Source organism: Drosophila persimilis, unplaced genomic scaffold (assembly GCF_003286085.1).
Source record: "Drosophila persimilis strain 14011-0111.01,24,50 unplaced genomic scaffold, DperRS2 tig00000124-arrow-pilon, whole genome shotgun sequence".
Taxonomy (NCBI): Eukaryota; Metazoa; Arthropoda; class Insecta; order Diptera; family Drosophilidae; genus Drosophila; species Drosophila persimilis.
The window spans coordinates 12,048,973-12,073,398 of record NW_020825294.1 but is presented as its reverse complement, the minus strand read 5'-3'; the positions used below and the strand labels follow the sequence as shown (position 1 = coordinate 12,073,398).

At 45.1% G+C, this 24,426-nt stretch overlaps 3 protein-coding genes across 4 annotated transcripts in view; all 3 read left to right on the top strand.

The window, feature by feature from the left end:
* Positions 1–8,364, top strand: part of LOC6598008 (angiotensin-converting enzyme) — a 49,593-nt gene extending 41,229 nt beyond the window's left edge. The window contains exons 8-9 of the mRNA XM_002023197.2: positions 7,465–7,605; positions 7,776–8,364. Of these exons, the coding sequence (XP_002023233.1) occupies positions 7,465–7,605; positions 7,776–8,082 (448 nt within the window). The 3' untranslated portion in view covers positions 8,083–8,364. The remainder of the gene's footprint in view (positions 1–7,464; positions 7,606–7,775) is intronic.
* Positions 8,365–10,484: 2,120 nt separating this feature from the next.
* On the top strand, positions 10,485–15,394 carry LOC6598096. Of its 2 annotated transcripts, none has more exons than XM_002023202.2 (5): positions 10,485–10,820; positions 13,547–13,721; positions 13,776–13,893; positions 13,948–14,666; positions 14,851–15,394. In XM_002023202.2, exons 1-5 carry the CDS (start codon positions 10,518–10,520, stop codon positions 15,249–15,251), a joined length of 1,716 nt encoding a protein of 571 aa, XP_002023238.2. In that variant the 5' UTR covers positions 10,485–10,517; the 3' UTR covers positions 15,252–15,394. The 2 variants fall into 2 exon arrangements, with proteins under 2 accessions (XP_002023238.2, XP_026843558.1); XM_026987757.1 differs by having other exon boundaries at positions 13,948–14,670; positions 14,851–14,933.
* A 1,043-nt stretch (positions 15,395–16,437) lies between these two features.
* LOC6598098 (von Willebrand factor D and EGF domain-containing protein) lies at positions 16,438–17,904 on the top strand. The gene is made up of 4 exons (XM_002023204.2): positions 16,438–16,643; positions 16,700–17,257; positions 17,340–17,543; positions 17,601–17,904. Exons 1-4 carry the CDS (start codon positions 16,438–16,440, stop codon positions 17,857–17,859), a joined length of 1,227 nt encoding a protein of 408 aa, XP_002023240.1. The 3' UTR covers positions 17,860–17,904.
* The last annotated feature ends 6,522 nt before the right edge of the window (positions 17,905–24,426 follow it).

Below are 24,426 nucleotides of genomic sequence, written 5' to 3'. Positions count from 1 at the left end.
GCTCGGCTGTGCATGTGTGGGTAGAGCGAGCAGTCGTCTTGGAAGTGCCGCATAAAATATGAGTCCAAATTCGCCCTGAAATCAATTTGGGATAATAAAAAATACACACTTAAATAAATTTTAAAAATCTAAAATCCAGAAATGAAATTTATTTTGGGAAAATTCTCAAAATTTTATTGTTAGCTATTTATGTATGTTTGGATTTCGATTTCAGTAAACAATCTCTTCGGTTTTCTTAAAATCGTATTTTTGTTGAAAAAACAAAACGTATCTGCCATGAAAGGTCATATGTCTATCAAAATCGTCAGGTTTGTAGAGTCGAAAGTAGAGTGGGAACCTGATTCCCGGAATCAATTAGATCGATAATAAAATTATTAGCTCAGCCTTTGTTTTGACTGGATTATGCAAAACTGCAAAGTTAATATACGATTTATAAGGCTAGATTGTACATTAAATTATGGGGTAATAGATCCGTAGATATGAATGAATATTAGTAATATATGTACGTATATTCTGACCCGTATTTCGTGTTCTAAAACCACGAGTGGAATCATATCACCAGACGATGCTTTCATATCGAAATTCTGCTAGCTCTATTTTAAATTCCTGCAAACAGCTTTCGGCTGAGGGGCAAAACGATTCCTATCGATGGTTTTCGTTCTACTCAGACTCCTCGTATTTGATGCCTGCCTTCGCATGCTCTACTTCAACCTCGGATTGCATCATTTGAAACGGATCCATGGCAAACAACATGATACCTGAGGAACGGCTTGTGGTGCCTTTTTTCCTTATGATATGTTTACTTCATTCAGATGTCCCCTTTATTACACCTTGAGGTGGCTCGAGTTACGCATTGAACTTCCTATAGGAACGGGACCAGTGGAAAGCGGAAGTTGCATAGCTCAAATACCTCGGCATATTTGATGTTGCATGCCTCACGGCACGCACTTTGAGGAAGTGTTGCGGGCTGTGGGACTGTAACCACAGTGCCACACAGTGCTACTATAGTCCAGGGATACTATTTCATACGAGTATTGGAGATCGATTGTTTACAATGTTTTAAATGCTCGAATGGTAGAAGGGGAAGGGGAGTCCCATTCGGGAACTGGGACGGGGACTGCGACTGTGACTGGAACTCTGACTGGATCTGGGATCGGGTGGCATGCGTGAGATCTGCTCTCTGCCGCAAAAGTGAAAGGCCTTTATGGGTCGGCGTTGCAGTCGCCGCGACGGAGCAGGCCGTGGCTGTTGCATTTGCACAAAATCAGATTACATATCAGCGGAGCAGAGTCTGCGATTTGGCAATTGCCAGCATAATTATTTGTTAATGCGCAAAGTGAAACCTGTTGGATGTTGGACCCCGCCATAAGACATGAGACAGCCTAAATGATATGCGTGCGCCGTGATTGACTAATCTTATTGTCTGGTCTGGACTGGCTGCCTGGCGGGTATGGAATTTACATTTTCTATTGTCTTTGCCAAATTCTATAAAAGCAATCGCGCCAAAAACACAACAAACAACATTATTACTTTAGTTGTTTAGTCGGACTGCTAAACGGCTTTCCAAAAGCGATAAGGAGTCAGGCGTTGAACAATTTAATTGAATCACCCTAATGCTGCTCCATGGGGGCACGGAAAATGCCTAAATGCATCTTTAACTTGTATTTACATTTACAGCTTTGTTTTCACATGCTAAAAACGACAAGGGGAGAGATATAATTTTTGACATTTTTTTGAGTAAATTGTGGACACATTTTCATTTTTTACTGATGAATTTTAAATACTAATTGCCATAATAATAAATAAAATAAGTATAAAATAATACAATTTTTAGGAAGTATATTTAATTTAAATATTAAATATATTCAATTTAAATATGAAAATATTTAAATTCATATTAAAAAACGAAATATAGTTGAAACAAATATTTTCAAAATCCTTTCAAATGTAATATTTTCACTCATGGCTGCAAGTTGATGGCATTAATATTTATGTTTAAATTAAAATATTAAAACTTCGTGGCTCGACTTCCTCCAAATTTTGTTTTATCTTTTATTTCTGTGCCTGCCCAAGATCCCAAACCACAAGGAATAATATCTTTTTTTTGTGTTCTCCTCTATCGAATATCCAAATCGAAATGATGGGTCCCCACATAAAGGCTCCCCCAAAATGGAAACCGCTGCTCGGCCGGACATCAGAGCTGCTGAAGGCTCTGCAACTTTTACTTTTTTTTCTGTTAGCAGAAATGTGTTTGTTTTCTATGTTTGGCCAGATGGAACCGACCCAAGCCGAGTCGGGCCGCTGCAGCTGCTTGCCCCAACAGTAAACGTTACAGTTCTGTCAGCTGGCATCGGACAGGCGGACAGACGGATAAGCGTATCCAACAGATACAATGCAGAGTGAGAGGGAGAGGGGCAGCGATGGAAGGAGACGCGAGGCAGGTGGAAGTCAGTTCGGTTCGGGTCGGTTCTGTTCGGTTAGCCATGCGACGTCTTTTGGATGCTTTTCTTTTGTTGCATGCGGTTGCAACATCTAAGCCTGCCACTCCACCCCTGTGGCCTGTTGCGCCACCCCCCCTACAACCACTGTCTAACGCTCTCTCGACACCCCTTCCTCCCTTTCTGGGGGGCAGCTGGTGCAGTTGCATTTTCAGCGTTCGATTTCAGCATTAACTTTTGTGTGCTTCTTGTGCCCCGCATTTCGGATTCTCATGTTCGGAGTCCCCATAAATTGTGGTCAACCGATGCGACGTAATTCATTGATTATAACGACAACAATAACGGCAGCTTACCCCCCCAGTCCCCCGCCCTTTCCTTCGCTTCTCTGCTGTTGCATTTGGCGCAGGCTGATTTATAGCCAATTGTTTGGAGTGTGTTAATGCTTCGAATGCCCCGACAGCGGTGCATGTTACTGCGGTCTACGTCTGCGTCTGTGCCCCAGAGCCTGGCCAGCTGATGAGCCTCCGGACAGGGCCACCCTGCAATATGCTGCATATATTGCATATATGCAATATGCAAAAGTGCAAATATGCAATATGCGAAAGAGTCGCAAATTAGCCAAATATAATTAAGGTTTATTAGGGCCACTCGTCGGCAGTCCTCGCTCGTGGGTGGCTGGCAATATACTTCACACAATTGTAATGCAGTTGAGGTGCACTGACTCGACAGTTGGGAAATGGTCTGGGAAATACTTCTTGAGCACAGAAGCTGAGAGTTAACGAAGCGAATTGAAATAGTCTGAAAAGAAAAGTATTTAATTCAGGAACAGGACAAGTTACCCTTGGAGATTCCCCCCCTAAGGCAGGAATTTATACGGATCTTTACAGAATATATTACAGGACACTACCACCTAAAGAAATTTAGATTAGCACAAAAACCACCCTTGAATCGACAACTGTCCTTTTACTTCTCGGAATATTTCTTTTTTGAAGATCAAAACCATATCATTGATACCTTCTTATTAACGCAGTCCAAGCTCCACAAACTTTCACAGCTTTTTGCTGGCGAACAAGAGATAGTAAAATTATAAAAACAAGAAATAAACACACACAGCAGTAACTATAACCACTTTTATGGCGATTCGAAAAGGAATTGGATCAAGTTCGCTGGAAACGAGGCCGGTCGCCTCGAGTGGATGTCTGGCTGCTCGGTTGTGGATTATTGATTTATGCGCACGGATCTGGCGGACAATCGAGGCTTGAGCAAAAGTGAGCTCAAATTAAATGCTAATTAGGTTCGAAAAAGCGGATCTAGAACAATGAATAATTAGATAATTAAGAATGGAATTACATGGCACATGGCAATAGAAATAAACAGCTGCAACTGACTCGAATCGGAATTGGAGTTGGAATTGGATTTTGAATCGGAATCCGAATACGAATACGAAACTGAAAGTGCATTGTGCAACGCACTGGATCGCGTTCCATATCGCCATCCGACACCGACTCTATTTATGGCCGAGACAAAAACCGGACCGACTTCTCCTCGCCTGTCTGTCCGACCTGGCCGCCAACTGCATCCGCAATGTTTCTAAGCGCAAAGAGGGGTAAAACCAAAGCAAAGTGAGGCCAGGCCATCTGAGGCAGCCCCTGCAGCGGCCTCTGAAAGAAGCTGGTGGCCATTCGTTGTCTTCGTTGCTCAGACCACACGCCCATGGCGCTTAAATGATTTGCTGGCAACGAGGAGCGGCGTGGCCAATCCGGCCAACGCCGCCAACAGGGCGTATGCCTAATGCCTGGTCATTGGCTCCGTTCGACATCGGGCCAGCCACGTTTTGTGCAACGTTTTTGGCATTTTGACATATCAAGTGAAAAACTTAAACGATTTCCGACAAGTGACCAGTTTTTCTCTCGTTTATTTTTTCGGGCAATGGCCAAGATTATATTTGCAACAGAAAATCTCATTGAAAATGCGCATATACTTTGTTTCGGCGGTATTAAAATGAATCTAAAAGTTGTGATTTCATTGGGTCCGTGGGAGCGGGAAACTTAAATTAACGACTGATCTAATCAAATCAATTTGCCATAGATAAAAAGTTTCCGATTTCCAATCCGACACTATTGAGGGTAATCAGGAAATGTTGGATGAACTATTGCCAAACTTATCAGTTGGAATTAGGCATTTAACATTTGTTGCTTTACGATGTGGATGCCTGGGAGCACCACTGTTAATCTTAATTCCATATAAACATCGCCAAAAAGTAATAGTTTTTATATGATAAAATGTCAAGATACAAAATACAATACAAAACCACATCTTGTGTGATTTCTTTAATACCCATTCAGGGTATAAGGATACCATAAATATACAAAAAGTATAGAAATCCTTTTGTGAATACTTCTTGGGTCGTTCAACATGTCGTGAGCCGTAAAAGGGAATGTTGTATCCAAATGATGACCTCCAATCAGTCACTTCATAAATAAACATTTTTTGTAAGAAAACGTAATTTTAATTTGACCGAAGACTAGAGAACTAGAGACTCTTAGGTACTCGCTGAATTCCACTCAGCCAGTGTCATGAGTTTTATTTCAACAAATTAGTTTAACTTTATTTGGATTCCCGCGCAATTTCATTACAAAACCCGAACCGTTTCCACCTGGCGAGCATGGCTATGAAAGTCAAGGTCAGACCCCGAAAAATAAAATCTAAAAAAGCGTAATTCGTAAAAAAAGTAATCTTTTTGTATGTGTCTGGTAGCTTTGTCAAGCGAAACAAAGAGACGAGATATCAACATCAGAGGTAAACTACAGGCCGCAGATAACTCGACGTTGTCTTAAGAGTCGTTTGGGCTCGCAAAGAGATTGAATGGATACATATACATATGTACATATATATGTATCGGCATGTCAGTCCGACAGTTTGTCAATTGCTGGGCAATCGGTCCGGTCAGTGCATTGGACATTGAACCACTTTCGGGCCTGGCTACAGCTACTAAATGAACAGATCTCAGCCAGAGTTGGCCCAGTGTGACCTCACAGGTGACATTCACATCTGGTGGAAAATTGAAGTGGAATTACTTTACAAGCTCAAACTAGAAATCTATTGGCAGACCGTATATGGAGAACTGGAGTAAGATATGGGTACATGTATACACGTTTACGAAACATCTCAGCGCTTATCAAATGTTTCCATTTTCTCTAAATTTGTGGCTTTCCTTGAGACCGCTTCTGTGTCTGTCTGGCCTTTGTCTAAGCCACAGGTCCTCAGCTGTAATGTGCCATAGGTTTGCGGCTCAACCTAAACCGAAGTGACCAGAAATGTCCATTCCAATTACTGGCCTGTTTGCAGGAAAATAATCTTCGATGGCTTAGCCATCCTATTCAGCAACTGGCTAAATGAATGGGTCTGGGAAAACCCAATCCGAGCCGAAAACCGATCATTAGTGGCTATCGCATAAACGACATTCGCTCGCTCATACGCCCCGCAGCAGCAGCAAACCAGCAGGCACATTTCAGCTGAATAATTGCACTGGCTTTGTGGCTTCGGAAAATTAAAGATTTTCGCATATTTCTTGTTGATTTCTGGCTCTGGCTCGTCGAACACATGTTCCATGTCCGAGAGATTGAAAAGAATTTTCGCAACATTTAATTTTAGCACAGAGCAGCAGCAGCGGCAGTGGCAGCAGCCATAGCAACAGCAGCATGCAGCGGCAACAAAAATTGGACTAATTGCCGACAATGTTGGCTCTGATTGACTGGACCAAGACTGCTAACCCCGTCACAGACTGCCCGAGTGTCTGATTGAATGATTGAATGAATGGCAACCGTCGGGCGACAAGCACACACGAACACATCCACATCCACATCCACCGGAGTCGACGAGGCAGCTGCCTAATCCCTGCTATTGGGTCATGTCGCGTCTCTGGGAAAATGTGGCGACGATGTGGCTATGTGGCAACTGCTGCCAAGTGCCAAAAACATAACACACCGCCACCAGACTAAGCTGACGCTGCTGCTGCTGTTGCTGATGCACTTAATGGAGCTGTGGCACGTTGGTACCAAGTCTGCAGCCTGGGAGTCTGCAGCCGTGATCGAACATTGTGAAAAGTGGGCATAAAAATGCCTTTTTTGCGGCTGTGCTTGCAACATTCTCACCGACATTCTCACAACGGTGAATGTGTGAAGCGAGGGAGATGGGAGACGAATGGGCAGAGGTCTCGGTTCAACGCTCCGACTTGATCAGTACTGGCATTGCCTCAAATGGGGAACCCCCGAGGCGAAGGCCATACCAACGAAAGTTCGTCTCTGTCCGTTCCTCTCAGAAGAAATCAACAAGCAACAAGCAACCATTAGTTGAACTTTTTCTAGGCCCCAAACTATTTTTAGATATGCAAAAAAATCCCCGTAAATCTGCCGAAATATTGCAGAACTATTATAAATCAATTCAGAATATTAAAAAAAAAATACACCAAAATACACATAAAAATCAATGTCTAAATTAAGATTTTATGCAAAGTCCGCACGGCTCGGGGAAAACAGAATCGGAATTGCTTTGAATAATTGCTACTTGATTGCGCAGCCGTCGCTGCCGTCATAAAAATGAAGTTAAAATGCCATAAACATAAGTGCGATTAAATGAGCATAGAGCAAACGGCAATTACAAGACCACAAATGTTGACTTTTGCATGATTTCGAAACTCCAAGAAACGAAACTGTTGCTGTTGCTGTTGCTCTCGCTGTTGCTCTTGCTGTGGCTGCTCGGTTTAAGGCTTCAACTGGAGCTCGACCTTGAGCCAGAATGCACAACGACCAGCCAACTCGACAACAACTTGGCAGCAGCCGCATTACCACCAACAACGACAGCAACAACAGAAGCAACAACAACCACTGCGACCGAATCTGATCACAACTCTCACTCGCAACAATTGACAATTCTTACACGGGCCAAGAAGCGTGACCGCGTCCGTTCTAAAGCCCGTTCATATTAATCATACTAAAGCCATGCAACGCCATCCGTCCCATTGCAGATACTTTTTCTCGACGGTGCTGCAGTTCCAGCTCTACCGGGGCATGTGCCGCGAGGCGGGCCAATATGTTCCCGGCGATCCCAGGAAGCCGCTGCACAAATGCGACATTTACCGCCAGCCAGCCGCTGGCAATATGCTCAAGTAAGTCTCAGTTTGAGCCCACGTATTTCAGATATATTTAAGATTTATTTAGCATTTGTCTAAAAAATTCTCAAGCTTTTGGAGCTGCTACACATATGTATACGTTTCTAAATGATTCCGCTACCACCGTGTTTATAATTTTAAAATTTCACCCAATTCTTCACGAACAGAAAGCTAATGGCCAAGGGCGCCTCCCAGCCATGGCAAGAGGTACTTGAGGAGACCCTGCAGGAGGGCCGCCTGGACGGCAGCGCCTTGCGGGAATACTTTGCTCCGCTCGAGGAATGGCTGCGCCTGGAAAACCTGCGCACGAACGAATACGTTGGCTGGAACTACGATGGAGACTACTGCAAGCGAAGCATTGAAACTGCTGGTCTTCAGGTCTATGGAGGCTTCTACAACGGGGCCAACCAGGGATCAGCCCTAAACATTCTGATCCTCATGATCTGCTCTTGCTTAAGCTTACGTTTCAGCTAGATTTTTAGAAAGTGGGAGACATATGTACATACACATATGTATGTTAAGATGTATGTTAAGATAATGTTAACTAACAGTCAAACAAAATGTTGTACTTATACACTCACAACTTCCGCCTATTCAATTCGCACCTATAGCTACTATATCCATAACCAAGTTGAACTTGAATCAATGCCAAAAAAATACACACAGACATAATTCTAAAATAAAACAAAAAAATAAACGCAAATCTGACAAATTGCCAGACCGGCGGCACCCTAAAAACTGCAACCGAACAACAAATTAACATTGAGAACGCGCAACTGGAAACTGATCGAATAGGCGACACCCTCTAGTCTGTGGCTGCAGCCCACATGTTTCTTAGCAGAGCGGCAGGAGATTGAGATCTCGTCTGGGAGGTTCTTCAATTGATTCTCTTAGTCCCTTTTCAAGTTGATAATTAATTTACAAAACCTATAAAAATTACGTTATTCTGGGACTATTCGGACTCCATAACTGATCCATGATCAGATTTAGGATATTTATTGTTGGTTGTTGTTTGTTTGTTGACATATATTTAATGGTTTCTCTCACTTGATGATAGTTTCACTTTCCCGTCCCCAAAGCAACCAATGGCCTAATATAGCCTCACGTTCTATGGATATTTAGCATACAAAACCAGTACCACAGGGGGTTCGCCCGGGCACGGGATGGACTATGGTGAGTGCAATCCATGCGGGTCATTGGAACTCCGGCGTCGCACGCACATTGCTCACTCATTTGGTGGCTCCGCTGCTGGTGTTGTTTTACAATTTAATCAAATAAAATAAATAAACTCTCGGAGCTGCTGCAATTTTATAGTTTCTCTTTTGTTTCTGCTGCAGCTGCTGCCCCAGACCCAACCGCAGCCCCAGCCCCAGCCCCAGCTCCTCCTCTGACTCTGCCTCCGTTTCAGTATCCAACTGGTTTTCTGCTGTTTGTAAATTTGATTTAATAAATTATAGACAACAACAAGAACAGCAACAACTGCAACAACCTCAGTGTAAACAAGACAATCAACACTTGTGTGGGTGGACGGTCCTCTCAGTGTCATTGTTCTAAAGTTTATCTAAGAAATAAGACACTCTAACTAAGTGGATAGAATGGAGCTGGAGTTTTAGATGGACTCGAGTGGACTCCCAATCAACTCAAATACAGAAGTCGTTGATGGGGCTCTGATAAATGAGAAAAGTATTTTAGATTCGAAGAAGCAGAATGCAGGTGAAGAAGTTAGTATGAAGGTTAATAATATGCGACGTTAAAGTACTGAAAAAATAAGAACCCATGGCCCTTTTTTGCCTTTTAGTTCGTTATGGATTCATGAGCAATTACCAATTCTATGAAGGCCATACATTAAGCCTAACCTAATATTTATATTGTTAATTTGTGCAAATATTAACCAGAATCCAGAACCAGAATCCACGTAATAATAACCTATAACCAATAGTAAGATCAACTGTTTTGAAATGCTAAAGTTAATCAAAATGTTGGTTCTATTGACTCTATGGTATCGCTCTATAACACCTTTGAGCTAGATAATTCAACTGTACCACGTTTGTTTGGTTGTAGGTACTTTAACTCCCCCAGTTGCGTCCCCCAGTTTGGGCAAAAAACAAAAGCGCAAATCTGACAACAACAGCAGCCGGAGGGAGACAAGTTTTCGCCCCGCAATGACAGCCGCACGTTAAGGACATGATCAACATTTCAATTAGATGCAATCATCGCCATTCCCTCGATCCGGGCTGGGAGACGGAGACTCGATCGCTTTGGGGAGTTGAGTTTCATTCACTTGCATTGGAGACTTTTCCGCCTCTGTCTGGGTGAGAGGGTCTCACTGTGTGTGCCTTTGTGTGCCTGTGTGTGCTACTGAGCCTCAGATTTCACTTTCGTTTTGTAGAATTTACTGTGCAGTGCGTACTTCCGCTCTCCGATCTCAAGTCCCCTCGCACTCGACGCGGCCTTCATTAGCCCGACGACAATTTGCAATGACAACTGTTTTTGTATTATTTGTTCGGTTTTTTTTCGTTTTGGAGAAGGAACATTCGGGTGAGCAATGGAATCACTGCCAACGGGGAAACAGTTTTATGGAGAGTCGCGTTCCAAGCGTACACGCAATTCAAATCAAGCGGACAGAACTCAGTTGTGAATGAATAAATAACCTTTCTCTCAGACATTGTTATATAGTGCATAAATAAACGGAAAACAATGTTTACTCTAAAACATCGAAGATTATCCTATTTAAAGTGAAGTGAAACTACTGGTACTATAGCTACAACGTCTTCAGATGCAATCTTCCAAGAATAAAATATATATAAAATGGTTGAAAATTAGTTTTAGAGCACATGCACATGTTTAAACTTTAAAGGGCTTCAAGGAATCCGGAATCCCAATCTATTGGAAAAATCACAAAAGTAGTAATGACGAGAAACGGATTCAAACAGCACCTATTCCTGCTGCTCGCGGTTTTGCTCCACCGTGGATCCACGCAGAATATCAGCTTGAGGATAAATACGAATGTAAAGGAGATTGAGGCAACGGCCATTGCCCTGCCCTCTATCCAGGGGCCCGGGAATATTTGCATACGCGAGGAGCCGTACGTGGAGCATATCCAGGTGCCGGAGATGCAGCCGGTGCGCGTGCGCACCTCCAGCTGGTGCATGGAGATTCCTCCACGCTGCTCCACGTACAAGACGGAAATGCGCGAAGTGATGAAGGTTCAGGTGAGTTGTAATGGCGGCATCGAATGGATGCAACAGCCAAATATTCGATCTGGTACAGGTGTTCAACTGCCGGCTCTGCCTTTGCCGGAGTCTGTTGCGTCATCACACCCAGTGGCAACACCTTCGCAGTGGCCACTTTTCCCCCATGTGGCGGAGCCTGCTCCGCAAGCCTGATTCAGTTTTGCCCAACCAGGAAGCCGCTCTCCACGAAATCCATAAATTGGCCCCATTCGATGGCCGACTTTGATTGCTTTGCTCATATATTTCGTTTATTTTATGTCGTTGTATAGTTCTGTCGGTGGAAAACTCGTTGCGCAAGCTCGTGAAACTGCTGCAGAGTTTCCTTTCCATCTGATCTGCAGAACGGAAGTGCAGATTGAGTGGCTATCGGCTATCGGCTCTCGGCTGAGCCAAGACTCAATTTGACTCAGCTGCAGGCGACCGGTTTTGACCCGAGAGTCTTAGGTTCTGGCAGTCTGTGTCCTTGGCTGCTAAACTTCTATGAACTATTGTGCACCTGCTGCGTATACGTAATTCTCACGATAATGATGACGTGGAAGTAGCTTAGTTGGAGATGGGATGGAGAGTTACTCTTCTCTAAGATTTTAATCTTACTCATTTCTCAGAAACAATCTATAATTTATTTATTTATTAACTCCTACGATAAGTAATAACCAAGTGATTATTAGCCAATATGGCAATAGGTCTATTGGAAAGACTCAATTTAAACAGAAAGAACTTTATTGGATATCAAAAGTTCCTTCTGTACAAACATAGTCTAATAGTCATTATACCCTCCGTCTATCTGTAACAGTATCCAACTGCGCAGTGTGGAAAACCGAGAAAACAACAGCGGCCAAGTGTTGTCCAAGCATGGCCAGAATCCGGTTGCAGTTGCCTGAACGGAGGCACCTAATCAGGCTCAGCTGGTTTTTTTTTTTTGTTTTTTACTTACTGGTATTTACTCGTACAATATTTGCCTTTTTTCCTCGGGTGGTTGGCCGGGGGTAAACAGAAATAATTATGTCATGGTGTCAGTGATGGAAAGTGCAAATGAAAAGCGGAAAATCCAGCGTTTATGGCCGGGCTGGAGAACGACTACGAGTAGGAGCCTGAGAGGCGGGCAGGCAGTCGGACTGATCAGCAGCATTAAGAGCTCCACTTCAGTGTACGGATGCCTGACGCGAGGCGAGTTGATGCCAAAGCTGTTGACACACTTTCGATTGCATCACGAATCAGAGTTGCTTCGAAACTGCATCGCCATCGCTGTGACAAGACGCAGCCAGTTTTGGCTTGGTTTATTTTTTCGGTTTCGTGTCTAATGATTTGTGCAAGTCGAGATCGGTTGTTGCTTGCCCCAAATCAATTTCATAATTATTTTAATTGGAATCGAGCGTTTTGAACGAGAATAAGGTGTTGGGGGTTGATCCGGACGTATTTTTCCGGACCTGAGGAGATGCCAACGGTTGTCCTACCCTGCAGAAGCCTTTCCAGAGCACAACTTGGCTGCGACATTTCTTGGCCAACACTTCACATGATTTTGGACAGAAAATGCCGCTGCTAATTCGCCAATTTCGTCTAATTAATTAACATGAGCACGGACGCATAAAGAAGTGTGTGCCTGCGAAGGGGAAAACTAGTTTGATCTGATCTCCGAGCTCGCTCGAGGTAACTTCAGCCTCAACGTGCCGAAAGATTTTCAGCAGATTTCCAACTTCGATTATGTAAAGAGAAAATGTCGCTGCGACTGATTGATAGGCACCCAACCACAAGAAGCACAAACATTAGCATCAGCACCAGGAAAGGAGAAGTGGGTGGTGCGTGATGCATGATGCGAGATGGGAGATGCGAGATGCCTCATGCGGCTATTCGAGTGGCACATGTAAAAATTGCTCAACTCAGATTCAATTACCAGATCAAGAGGCAGAGGCAGAGGCAGAGGCAGAGGCAAGGGGCATTTGAAAAGCCAACCATAATTATGCAGACACAATGAATCAGAGCCAAACTCGAATCGAATTTCACTGTTTATATTAAAATTTCCGCCTTACTCATTTATGGCGGCCACACAGATACACACATCACACATGCACACACTCGTAACGGACACATGTTCATACAAGTATGTACAGATGTGTACGGATCCATCAGCAATCTGGCAAACAATGCGTAAGTAGGGAAAAGAACTCGTACTCTGGGACTCTGGATTTGCTCTCTGGTCTGGGAATGAGTGTGAGAAGCTTGGCTGGTATTCAGTTATTCACTTAAATTGGCAACCAAGGGCTATTTGAGTGTGCTCGTGGGGAGTGGCGTGGGCGGGGCAGTGCCCTTTGCCCGGGGACTTACAATAGTCTTCACTTTCATTCTGTAAAAGAGCTGTGTCAAAGTCCATGAGCGGGAATCGTAAAGCGGGAAGTGTCGCTGAAGCACTGATGGAAGCAGAGATGATGGAAAGCTCTTTCCGAGTTTATCCAATTAACGGTGTGTGATTCTCAGTCATCTCCTCCTGTCCAGCGTCCGAGATCAAAGAGAAGATTTGGGAGCCATTTGCAACCAATTGCCAACTTCACATACTTTTCTGTGCTATTTTTTTCGCTTTATTTCACAGCAAACTTTTGGGCTGTGAGCATTTTGATGCTCAGGCTATGCAAGCGTGGCCGGCAGGTTTCATCCATTCAATCTTATCATCCTGCAATGTGTAAAACTAATCCCACTTTATTGCCTATCAGAAATTGAACAAGACGCGAACGGTACGATTCTGCTGCCAGGGCTACGAGGGAAACCTGTCCGACAGCCAGGCAACATGCAAGCCCATCTGCAGAGGCGGCTGTGGGCGTGGTAGCTGCGTAATGCCCGAAATCTGCAGCTGCGAGGAGGGCTACATCGGAAAGCACTGCACGCAGCGTGAGTAGAAAGTACCAAAATGTTTCCGATATTCCATCTGGGATCTCCTTAAAGGCTGCGATCACGATCGCTGGGGCCTCGACTGCAAGAACCTCTGCCAGTGCCAGAATGGGGCCGCCTGCGACAACAAGTCGGGCATCTGCCACTGCATCGCCGGTTGGACAGGTCAATTGTACGTGTTTCCTGCACGGCACACAAAAATTACATAAATAATTCGATTTTTCAGCTGCGAACAGACGTGTCCACCAGGAACCCATGGCATCATGTGCCGGAAGGCCTGTGACTGCGATGAGAAGCCCTGCCACCATCAGACCGGAGCCTGCATCATGCAGGACCATCCGCTGGAGCTAAATGTGAGCCACGTCATCGTGGAGACAGTGAACTCAACGTTAGAGAAAATGGGCATTTTACCGCGCCCAGCGACAGCCACAGCCACAGCCACGCCCAGTGCCCTGCCTGAAGTCATACTGATCAAGCAGTCTCCCTCTCAGAACCCTGGGCAGCACACACCGAAGATCATTTTGCATCAGTCGAGTAGTGACCTTCTTGAGAATCTCCATACGGCTGCAGCTGCTGGCGTCCCGGCGCCCGAGGTCATTCATGTCATCACCAACGGAGTAACGTCCCCACAGGAGCACTTGGCTGGCTTCATCGCTGGCGACGGGAACAGCAGCCAGAGTGCGACAGATCAGCAATCGGGCCTAGTGACCACTTTGATCGTCATCATGCTGCTCCTGCTCGTGGCGATAGCAGTCGGCTCCTTGTACGTCTACCAACGCTACCACCACAAGGAGGCGATCGTCTACAATGCCAATGGGACTGTGACGACCCAGCCCTCCAATCCGGAGGTGGTGCTCACCGAAGCTTTCGCCCTGGGCAAGAACTTCCACGAGCCGCTGCCCCAGCCCCCGGTTGTCTCTGCAAAAACAGCCCATACGAACGATGGTATGTAAGTGTCTCTACCGGCCTGCTACGAGGACGGTTCAAAAGGTCATTAAAGATGTGTATCAAATTTTGCTTTGCTGATGGCAGTCAAATTCAAAACCTTGAACTAGTTGTACACTCTCCAAGCAGCACCGAAACTGTATCTGTAACTTTTACCACAATTAACTATTCGATTATCTTGCAGCGCCCGCGGAATTATATGACACGCCCAGCAATAACTCGTCGATAAAAACACCGCCCTATGCCTACGCTAGGAAGGAATCTCTCTACTCCATTGTCACGCCCAAGTCGCGCAAGGGCAGTCTGGACTCGCATCTCTATGACGAGATACGCTATCACCAGCAGCAGCATCATCAACATCATCTTCATCACCAGCATCCGCAGACCCGTGCTCATCCACAGCACTTTCAGCACGCAACAACTGCTGCGGCCTACTTGCCGGCCCAAACGCCCGCGATGGACACCCACCACCACCACTCCCACCATCGACCGCACCACATCAGCCACTTGATAATACCGCCCCAGAACTCCAACTTCCTGCAGGTGCCCGCACCCATAACAGCCAAGAGGATAGCTCACCTGTGAGGCGCCAGTTGGATGGAGGGGACACCAAGATAATAACCTTGTAGCTTGTATAGCTTGTAGGTCTATTCGATCCGAATGATTTCATTCCCGCTCATTCTCTCATCTACAATTATGCCTATGATATAATATGTACGAGTCCAATATGTATGAACTTTGAATATATAGTATAATGTATAGAAGACCCCGATGTGCCTGCTTATTTCACCAGCTGGGGAGCATGTATGTACATATGTATGGACGTATGTAAATTCGTTCCTAAAACTCAAACAATTACATTAATTCCCATGGCTCTTGGTTTATTTTTGTATCACACAGGAAGTCACCGAAAACTAAGCTACAACTACAAGTTATAGGAAGTGCGATGATTATATTTGTACCGCAAATAACCGGCAAAGATGGCTACACCTACAGAAAGAGAAATTAATGCAGCTATGGCGGATATGGACATTCTTATTCTGGGACTGGTATCCACAAAAGTTCCATTGACTTTTTTGCTGTTTTCATCCAAAAGCAAATGCTTTTCCTCGTAGATATCCGTATGTGAATAATGCGTTAGGAGTTCCTCGGTGGTCTCTTCATTGAGCTCTTCGTTGCTTGAAGATTCGTGGGACAGCTCTTCCGTTACTGCAGATTGCATGGATATGGTATTGGCGTTAAGCTCCAACGCCATGTTCAGAAGTGTCAGCGATATCACACTGAACCACAAGTAGAGCCGGCACAGTTCCATTTTTTGTTCTTTACTCGTATTTGATCGATATATGCGATGTGGACCCGCTGAGTGTTTTATTCAAACTGCGAAGCATGATTTCTTTTCGGCACAGCAAAAGCCACAGCCCCTGAAACATATTTTCCCTATGGACTACTTTAACGATAAGACATGGGGAGCACCCCTCCCCATTCCACACTCAACTGCTGGCCGAATAAGTGTTGAATTATGCAGAAAATTGATTCTTGAATTTGAATTTTTCGCCCGAAAACTGAAAATAAAACTGTTTGAGGGTAGAGTATACAAAAAATAATAATAATAATATAAGAAGTGTACAAAGAACGAATTTTCTTGAGTGCTTTTGAGGTTGCTCTCTCGGAGAGAGCATATTGTGATAAGACGCTATAGTACAATATATTCGATTCCCATGCCAGCCGATCATTCGTTCTTCGAATCTGGAGCTTTAAACAAGAGGTCGGCATGCACTCGAATGGCCTGTGTACATTGTCGCCTGTGATGAAGGGTCTGCTGATGCTGGCTGCGGTCATGGAAATGCTAGCGATGATTGGGGCTATGCCAGAGGAAGAGTCGCAGCAGCTTTTCGGGGACATACACATCACGAGCGATATGGAATCGCTCAGTCTTACTCGAGAGCGCCAAAAGCATCTCTGCCAGCGCGAGGTGCCGTAAGTACTTGAAGCCCGTTTATTTCGGAGGTGACCCCGTCCTTGTCCCCTTGCAGCGTTGTCTTCTTTCAAACACAGAAGGATTCACCGCCTCGAGGCAATGGCTCCACGATTTTCTACCACCGCATCGATGTCTGCTGTCTGGGCTACAGGCGCAATCCCTACTCCGGCAGATGCGTGCCAGACTGTTCGCAGAGTTCGCCGGACAACTGCTTCAACGGCTTCTGCCGTGCCCCTGGACAATGTGAGTGCTTTGCAGAGTTCGTGCGCAACGCGCACGGTGCCTGCATCCACACCTGCCCCATTTCTTGCCAGGATGGCCGGTGTTATCTGAACGGGACCTGTGCCTGCCATCCTGGCTATGCCCTGGATCGGGAGACGCGCCTCTTCTGTCGGCCACACTGCTCCCAGGACTGCGGCACTCATGAGGAATGCGTCGCTCCAGGCATGTGCGACTGTTCCCCTGGCTATCGTCGCACCGACGAACTGGGCTGTCAACCCATATGCACCCCGGACTGTGGATACGGAAAGTGTGTTGGTCCCAACCAGTGCGAGTGCTTTCCTGGCTTCATCAAGCGACCGCAGCGAAGTGTCTGTGAGGCAGAGTGTCATATGTGAGTTTCTGAGTCTAAGCTCACCACACTCATCGGAATATATCGTGGGTTATTCTTTTATGGTTGGTCTATGTCCTTAAAGTAATTGCGAGAATGGCTTCTGCGAATCGAGGTATAAGTGCCATTGTCGGGAGGGCTATCGCTATGATCTGAACACCACCAGCTGCCTCCCCGATTGCGTCGACGACTGCGGCCATGGGAACGGAGTGTGCATTGCCCCGGGAGTTTGTCGCTGTTTTGAGGGACACGAGGGTCGAGGGAATGGTTGTCATCCCAAGTGTGATGGGTAAGACTAGTAGGGGAACCTGTATTCCATCTATGTATTACATATGTAACCCTCCAGATCCTGTGGCCCCCACGGACTGTGTCTGAAGCCCAATATCTGTGGCTGTCAGCCATCCCAACAGCATTGCTTGAACGGCAGCTGCGATGCCAACGGCCATTGTCATTGCCCCAACGGACAGACGCACTTCGTCGATCGCTGCCTAAGGCCACAGCAGCTCATCCATCAGCTGGTCACAAATGAAAGAAGAGTGCACTTTAACCTGCAACTTGGCTACGAGTTCAATGCCCTGATCGGACGTCACTTTAATATCAGCTAACCCGTACAATAAAGCTTGGATCACTAGAAGTAGATCTTACCTTAGTAAAAGGACCATATGTATGTGCAGGAATTATTTTAAATTTGTCTTAAAAAGTAATAGCTGCTTGTTTGGTTTGACTATGCAGTTCTTATCTCTTATTGTTGTAGAGATCAAATAGATCGCGCTCTACGTAGAAAAGAGATGTATGAGCAATCATGTTTTTTCATGTTTTAGGAGGCGCAGTGTTAGCACTTTTTCAAGAAAAGTGACAAGCGGATTGATTTAGTACGTAAGCACTCATTATTATATCAAACCAATAAGAATTTAAAAAAAAATGCATTTTTAGTTAAAAATGCCGCATGGTGCAGAAATTTCTGAGTAAGAACAGGGAAGGATCAAGAAAATGCAGTTAGCCCGCATCAAAACTGGTCGAATAGCTTCGCTAATGAATCGACATCGAAATATTATCAAAACATTATTAACGAATCCAGACGGTTATCGCAGCCATAAGAAAATTGACAAAACAGCAATTGCGGCAGTTTGCAACAAAATCAAGGCAGAACTTGGGTAAGACCCAAGAGACCCGGAGACCCAAGACCCAGAGACCGGCTTCATCCACGGCCAACTTGCCACAAGTGGAACCATGGTGATGGATCGCTTATGATATGGGCGGCCTTTAGTGCTAAAGGGAAGTATCCAATATGATTTAAACCAGATAGGATAAATGCTCAAGCATATATAGAATTGGTAGATTTTATTTAATTTTCTGAGCATTTCCATGGTGATCAATGGACATTTTAGCATTTTTTCCTTGCAGCAAAAGTTTATGACTTTACAAGGCAGTTCGATACCTTGAAGGACTTAAAACAAGCGATCGTTGCGGAATGGGACAGTATTAAGGTATTAACTCTGCAAAACTCTAAAACTTTTTCCTTGGAACTGTTTTTCAATGCAAAATATATATGATATAGCCATTTTCTATGTAAGAAATATAAAATTATTTATTTTTGTTTATTTTATTTTTTTTTATGTTGAAAAATTAGAAGAGTTTTTCTAATCAGTTACCGAAAACTTTGGGTGGCTGTAATTTAAATTATTTATTTGGCGGGGCGAAAAACTTGATACGCTCGATCTATTTCAAGGTTGGCGAACAACTAAAGTTTCTTCACAATTCAATCTCTTACTCTAGCTATCCTACGGTGGCAAAGCGGGGCGAATTCGCCAAGAGCGAGAGAGCGAGCTTTTATTGCGCTCCCGCTTTGCCCTAGCCTAACTTACACTAGACTTCATAATTCATAATTCCATCTATAACTAATAATTGTGGCCATGGATGGAAGGTCACGCAACACCGGCCCCGTTGAACGCCTGCATCGGCTTCAACACATTGGGAGCGGCGCTAATTTGTGTATGGGCCGCCGAAAAACCGCTCCAGTGCTAGTCCTTATTTCGACGACCCTGACCATGCCGTCCTCTCCTGCGTGCGTGGCTATGACCCTCCCTACGAGCCACTCCTGAGGCGGCAGATTGTCCTCGGCCACGATGACGAGGTCTCCTTCCTCGAGGTTCGGTTGCTGCTGGTGCCATTTGCCCCGAATTTGCAGCCCCAGGACATATTCGCGGGACCATCGCTGCCAAAACGCTTGCCTGACTGACGAGACAAGTCGCCATCGCCGCAAGCAACTGAGACTCTCCTGGTCCGGAGTCCGCAGTGCTGGGGGGGCGATGAGCGACCCGCCTGTCAGCAGGTGCCCGGGTGTTAGGGCCTCGCCGTCGCTTGGATCTTGGCTGATGGCTCCCAGCGGCCTCGAGTTCATTATGGCCTCGATGCCGACGAGGACTGTGGCGAGCTCTTCGGCGGTTAGGAGCGCGCTGCCTACCGCCCGTAGGAGTAGGCTCTTGGCAGTTTTTACACCTGCCTCCCATAGCCCTCCCATGTGAGGAGCTCGCGGCGGTATGAACGCAAATTCGCATCCGTTTTTTGACGCAAAGTCGCGAATTGCGTCTCCCTGCTCCTTGAGCCTGATCCGCAGAGCGCTGAGATGGCGGCTCGCTCCGACGAAGTTCGTCCCGTTGTCGCAATGAACGACTTGGGGATATCCTCGGCGCCCGACGAACCTTTGAAAAGCCAACAAAAAACAATCAGTGGTTAGATCGGAAACTATTTCTAGGTGAACCGCCTTGGACGCAAAACAAACAAAAAGCGCAATGTATGACTTGTATGGGGGCCTTCCGCGAATTTTCAATGTCGTGTGCACTGGTCCACAAAAATCAACGCCGCAAATTGAAAATGGGCGGAGAGCACGGAGTCGATCTGCGGGTAAATTCCCCATGAGTTGCGTCAGCAATCGAGGCTTGCATTTAAAACAGCGCATACAGGATCGAACTGTCTGACGGCAGACCTCCTGAGCGTTCACTATCCACACGCTCTGTCGAAGGATGCTCACAAGTGCTCGTGGGCCGACATGAAAATTCGAATGGTGCAGATGACGAATATAGCTTCGCACGAATTGCGAGCGCTTAGTCAAAAGCAGAGGAAACTTGGCATCGTATGATATAGGAGCTTTAGCTAGTCGCCCCCCCACTCGCAACAACGAAAAGTTACACCAAGTCCCTGTGTCTTCATGGATGAATGGGTTCAACCGCTGAAGACTAGGACCAATTGTAGATCCTTTCCTAACCTTTTCGATTTCTCCTTGATACTCGTGATGCTGGACGATTTCGACAATTTTATAAAAGGCTTCATTGTATTCGGTCGGTGAGATAGTTTTTTCGAATTTTAGGCTTGGGTCTTTACATTTTCTTATAAAGCGGAACACATACACGAACACTCTAAACAGTTTGAGATGTGACGAGAATCCCTCGATGACATCTAACAGCTCCGAACTTCGCACAGCCGCGGTCAGCCCGACCGCAGTCTTCCTCTTTTCCAGCTGAAGATCATCGGAGTGTTCGAAATGAGCGTTCTTGGGCCAGTTTTCTTCTTCCTCTTTCAGAAATGATGGTCCTTCGAACCAAATTGACTGAACGATTTCGTCGACGTCACAACCTCTTGAGACAATATCTGCTGGGTTCTGTTTCGTGGGTACATGCCGCCACGTAGCATCATCTGACCACTCTTGAATCTCAGCCACTCTATTTGAAACGAAAGTCGACAGCGACGATGGATGAGACCGGATCCAATGGAGAGTTACCTCTGAATCCGACCAATAAACGACTCGTTCAATGGGCACGTTTAATAGGGGCTTGATTCTGTGACAGAGATCTGCGAGAAGGTGAGCGGCACATAACTCAAGCCTTGGGAGCGTTTTGGTCTTGAGCGGCGCTACTTTGGATTTCGAAGTCAACAATGATACTTTTAAACCTTCTGCAGTTCTGCTACGTATATAGACGCACGCTCCATACGCTCTCATGGAGGCGTCAGCAAAGGCATGTATTTGAACCGGTGACATCGGATCGGAATACACAAACCGAGATATGGATATGTCTTCCAATTGAGATAGTGTATTTTTCAACTTATTCCACGCTGTTTCCAAATGCAGCGGGATCGACTCATCCCAATCTAGTTTGTTAAGCCAAAGCTCCTGCAATAGGATCTTGCCTTTTATAACGATAGGACTTAATAAACCTAGGGGGTCAAACAACTTTGATGTCACCGATAGTATGTTCCGTTTTGTCGCTCGGAGACCCATAACTGAATTGTCAATTTTGAACTTAAAGGCATCGTCAGTAGGTAACCATGAGATTCCTAACGCCTTTGTCGACTCTGAATCCGAGATTGTTATGGGTTTGGCTGTGCTCTCAGATGCGGTGATCTCGGGTGAGTTTGAAAACCACTTAGTCAACTCAAACCCTGCGGTCTGAAGAACCTGAGACACTTCGGACTTAATTGCCCTTAGCTCCTCTACGCATGCAGCACCAGTCAACAAGTCATCGACGTAAAAGTCGGACCCAATAACGTTAGCAGCTCTAGGGAATGAGAGCTTCGCAGACTCACTCAACCTTTTCAAACACCGGATAGCTAAGAATGGGGCTGGTCCAGTCCCATAGGTTACAGTGTTGAGCTTGTATAATCTCAAGGATTCAGAAGGGTCTCTTCTCCACACTATGAGCTGAAACTGCCGATCCGCTTCGTTCACCATCACTTGGCGATACATCTTTTTAACATCAGCAGTCAGGGCAAACCTGTGCAGACGGAAACGGAGCAGTGTCGAGTATAATTCCTCTTGAATGGTAGGTCCCACCATCAGAATGTCATTTAAGGCCACCTGTGAGGACGTCTTGGACGAAGCATCGAACACGACTCGGAGCTTGGTAGACGTACTTTGGGGCCTCAGAACACACTGATGAGGGATTACGTAGTGTGGAGTAGACGGAATCGTATTGTCAGTAGGAGACATATGACCTAAGGAGAGGTACTCTTCCATGAATTCCAAGTACATTTTCTTCAACTCAGGGTCACGATGCAATCGTCTTTCAAGCGACAAAAACCGCCGTTTCGCAACCTCAAAGGAGTTTCCTAAACAATTTGGATCTGATTTAAACGGGAGCCTTACTTCGAACCGACCTGATGATAGTACCTGAGTCGTCTTACGATAGTGTTCTTCACATAGCTTGTGCTCAGGTGTGGCAATTTTCTTGGTAGATGGCATTTCTTCCAGTGACCAAAACTTTTTCAAGGTCCTATCGATGGATACTAGCAACTCTTCACTGCAACTCAAACTGTTTGTAATTTGAGGAGCAGAACTCCTGGAAACATATTTTCCCGACACAACCCAACCAAGAAGGGTTTTCTGAAGAGTTGGAAAGTCAGGACCTTGTTTAATTTGACCAACAGCTAATAATTCAAAGAACGATTCTGCTCCAATTAACATATCTATTCTTTGTGGCTTGTAGAAATAAGGGTCTGCCAGTGGTAGGTTCTCTGGGATTCGCCAGTCAGTCACATTCACTGACTGGTCAGGGTGATAACCTGAAATTGATTTCAGGATCCAAAAATCAAAGGAGAACTCACTACCATTTATTCGCGACTTCACCACTGTGTGTATTTTATCCTTTACTTGGGAATTAGATTCACCAATTCCAAGCAAGTTAATACAGGACTCCTCTCTACGGATCTGTAAGCGATTAGCGAGGTCCTCGGTAATGAAATTTGTTTGTGATCCAGAGTCGAGCAGAGCTCTGGCCAGAATGTGTTCACCGCTCTTAGTTCGGACGCTTACGATCGACGTAGCCAGAATTACCCTGTCCAACGCTGTCGCATGCAAAACATGTGACGTGGAAGGTTGATTCTGATTTGATGGAGGAGAAGGACTCTCTTGGGGTGGTGGCAACGCGAGACTATTAGCCGACACTGTGTATCGATGCAATAATGTATGATGTGAGCGGCTGCACACTCGACATTTATTGGCTTTGCATTTTACAACAGCGTGGCCTTTTCGCAGACAATTAATGCATAGGGATGCCGACTTAGCAAACTCAAACCTTTGCATCACCGAGAGACGCGAAAATGAAGGGCAATTTGACACTACATGGTCTCCTGAATTGCAGTAGCTACAAGTTTGCTGAGTTCTACTGTTGGTGGAAGTGGAAGAACAAGCAAATGAACTGCGATTATGTTGCTTGCTTGGCATGACTTTGTCTTGCCTTGGCTTGGTCGATTCTTCAGCAGACAGATGCTGGTATCGACGATTCAAGACTTTCTCAAAGTCGGACCAAAGCGGCAACTTCTCATAAGTAAGCTGTTCATCCCACTTTTGTTTCGTCACTGGGTCGACTCTGTTTAAAACGAGATGAATGAGCATTGCATTCGAAATTGTTGTATCATCTCCGATCGACAGTAACGATCCGTAAATCGACGAAACAGTATCGATTAGAGTTCTTAGAGATGATGCAGATTGATGCGACATTCTCGGCAGATTGAACAATGTGGAAATATTATTCGTGAAAATCAAATAATCGTTGTCATACACTCGTTTTAGGCCAGCCATGGCCTTTTCATAATTTGCCTCGGTGACTTGGAACGCCTTTATTGTTCCTAATGCTTCATCAGAGAGGCACGAAATCAAATGATTAAATTTTTCGATCACCGGTATGCTGTTGTCGCTATGGACTAGTCTTTCAAAAAGGCTAATGAAATTTTTGAATTCCGAGTGTTTACCACTAAATTTGGGTAATGCCAATTTCGGAAGTCTAGCATGAGTTGGGGCTGAAGAAGACACTGGCTTCGTCTCGCTTGCTGCATCAAAGGCGGCGATAAGCGACATTATCTTTCCTTTGGTGACAATTATCAGCTCTTCCAACTCGGCTGCATATGCATCATCACCTGTTATATCCTCGATTTGCTCCTGCAAATGGTTAGCCTTTTCAATTGAAGCATTCAAACAATCTAATCTACATTGTAATTCCGGTAATTGCAAAGGAATCGACCCTTGATCTAATCGATCCTCTAAGCGGCGAATGCTTTTTACTCTACTTTTGAGCTTAATCTTTAAGTCTTCAAGAGTGGGTTTACTTTTTTCTGCCATAATGGTTGTGTTTTTATTTATATATTTATTATTAATATTTTTTTTTTTTTTTTTTTTAATT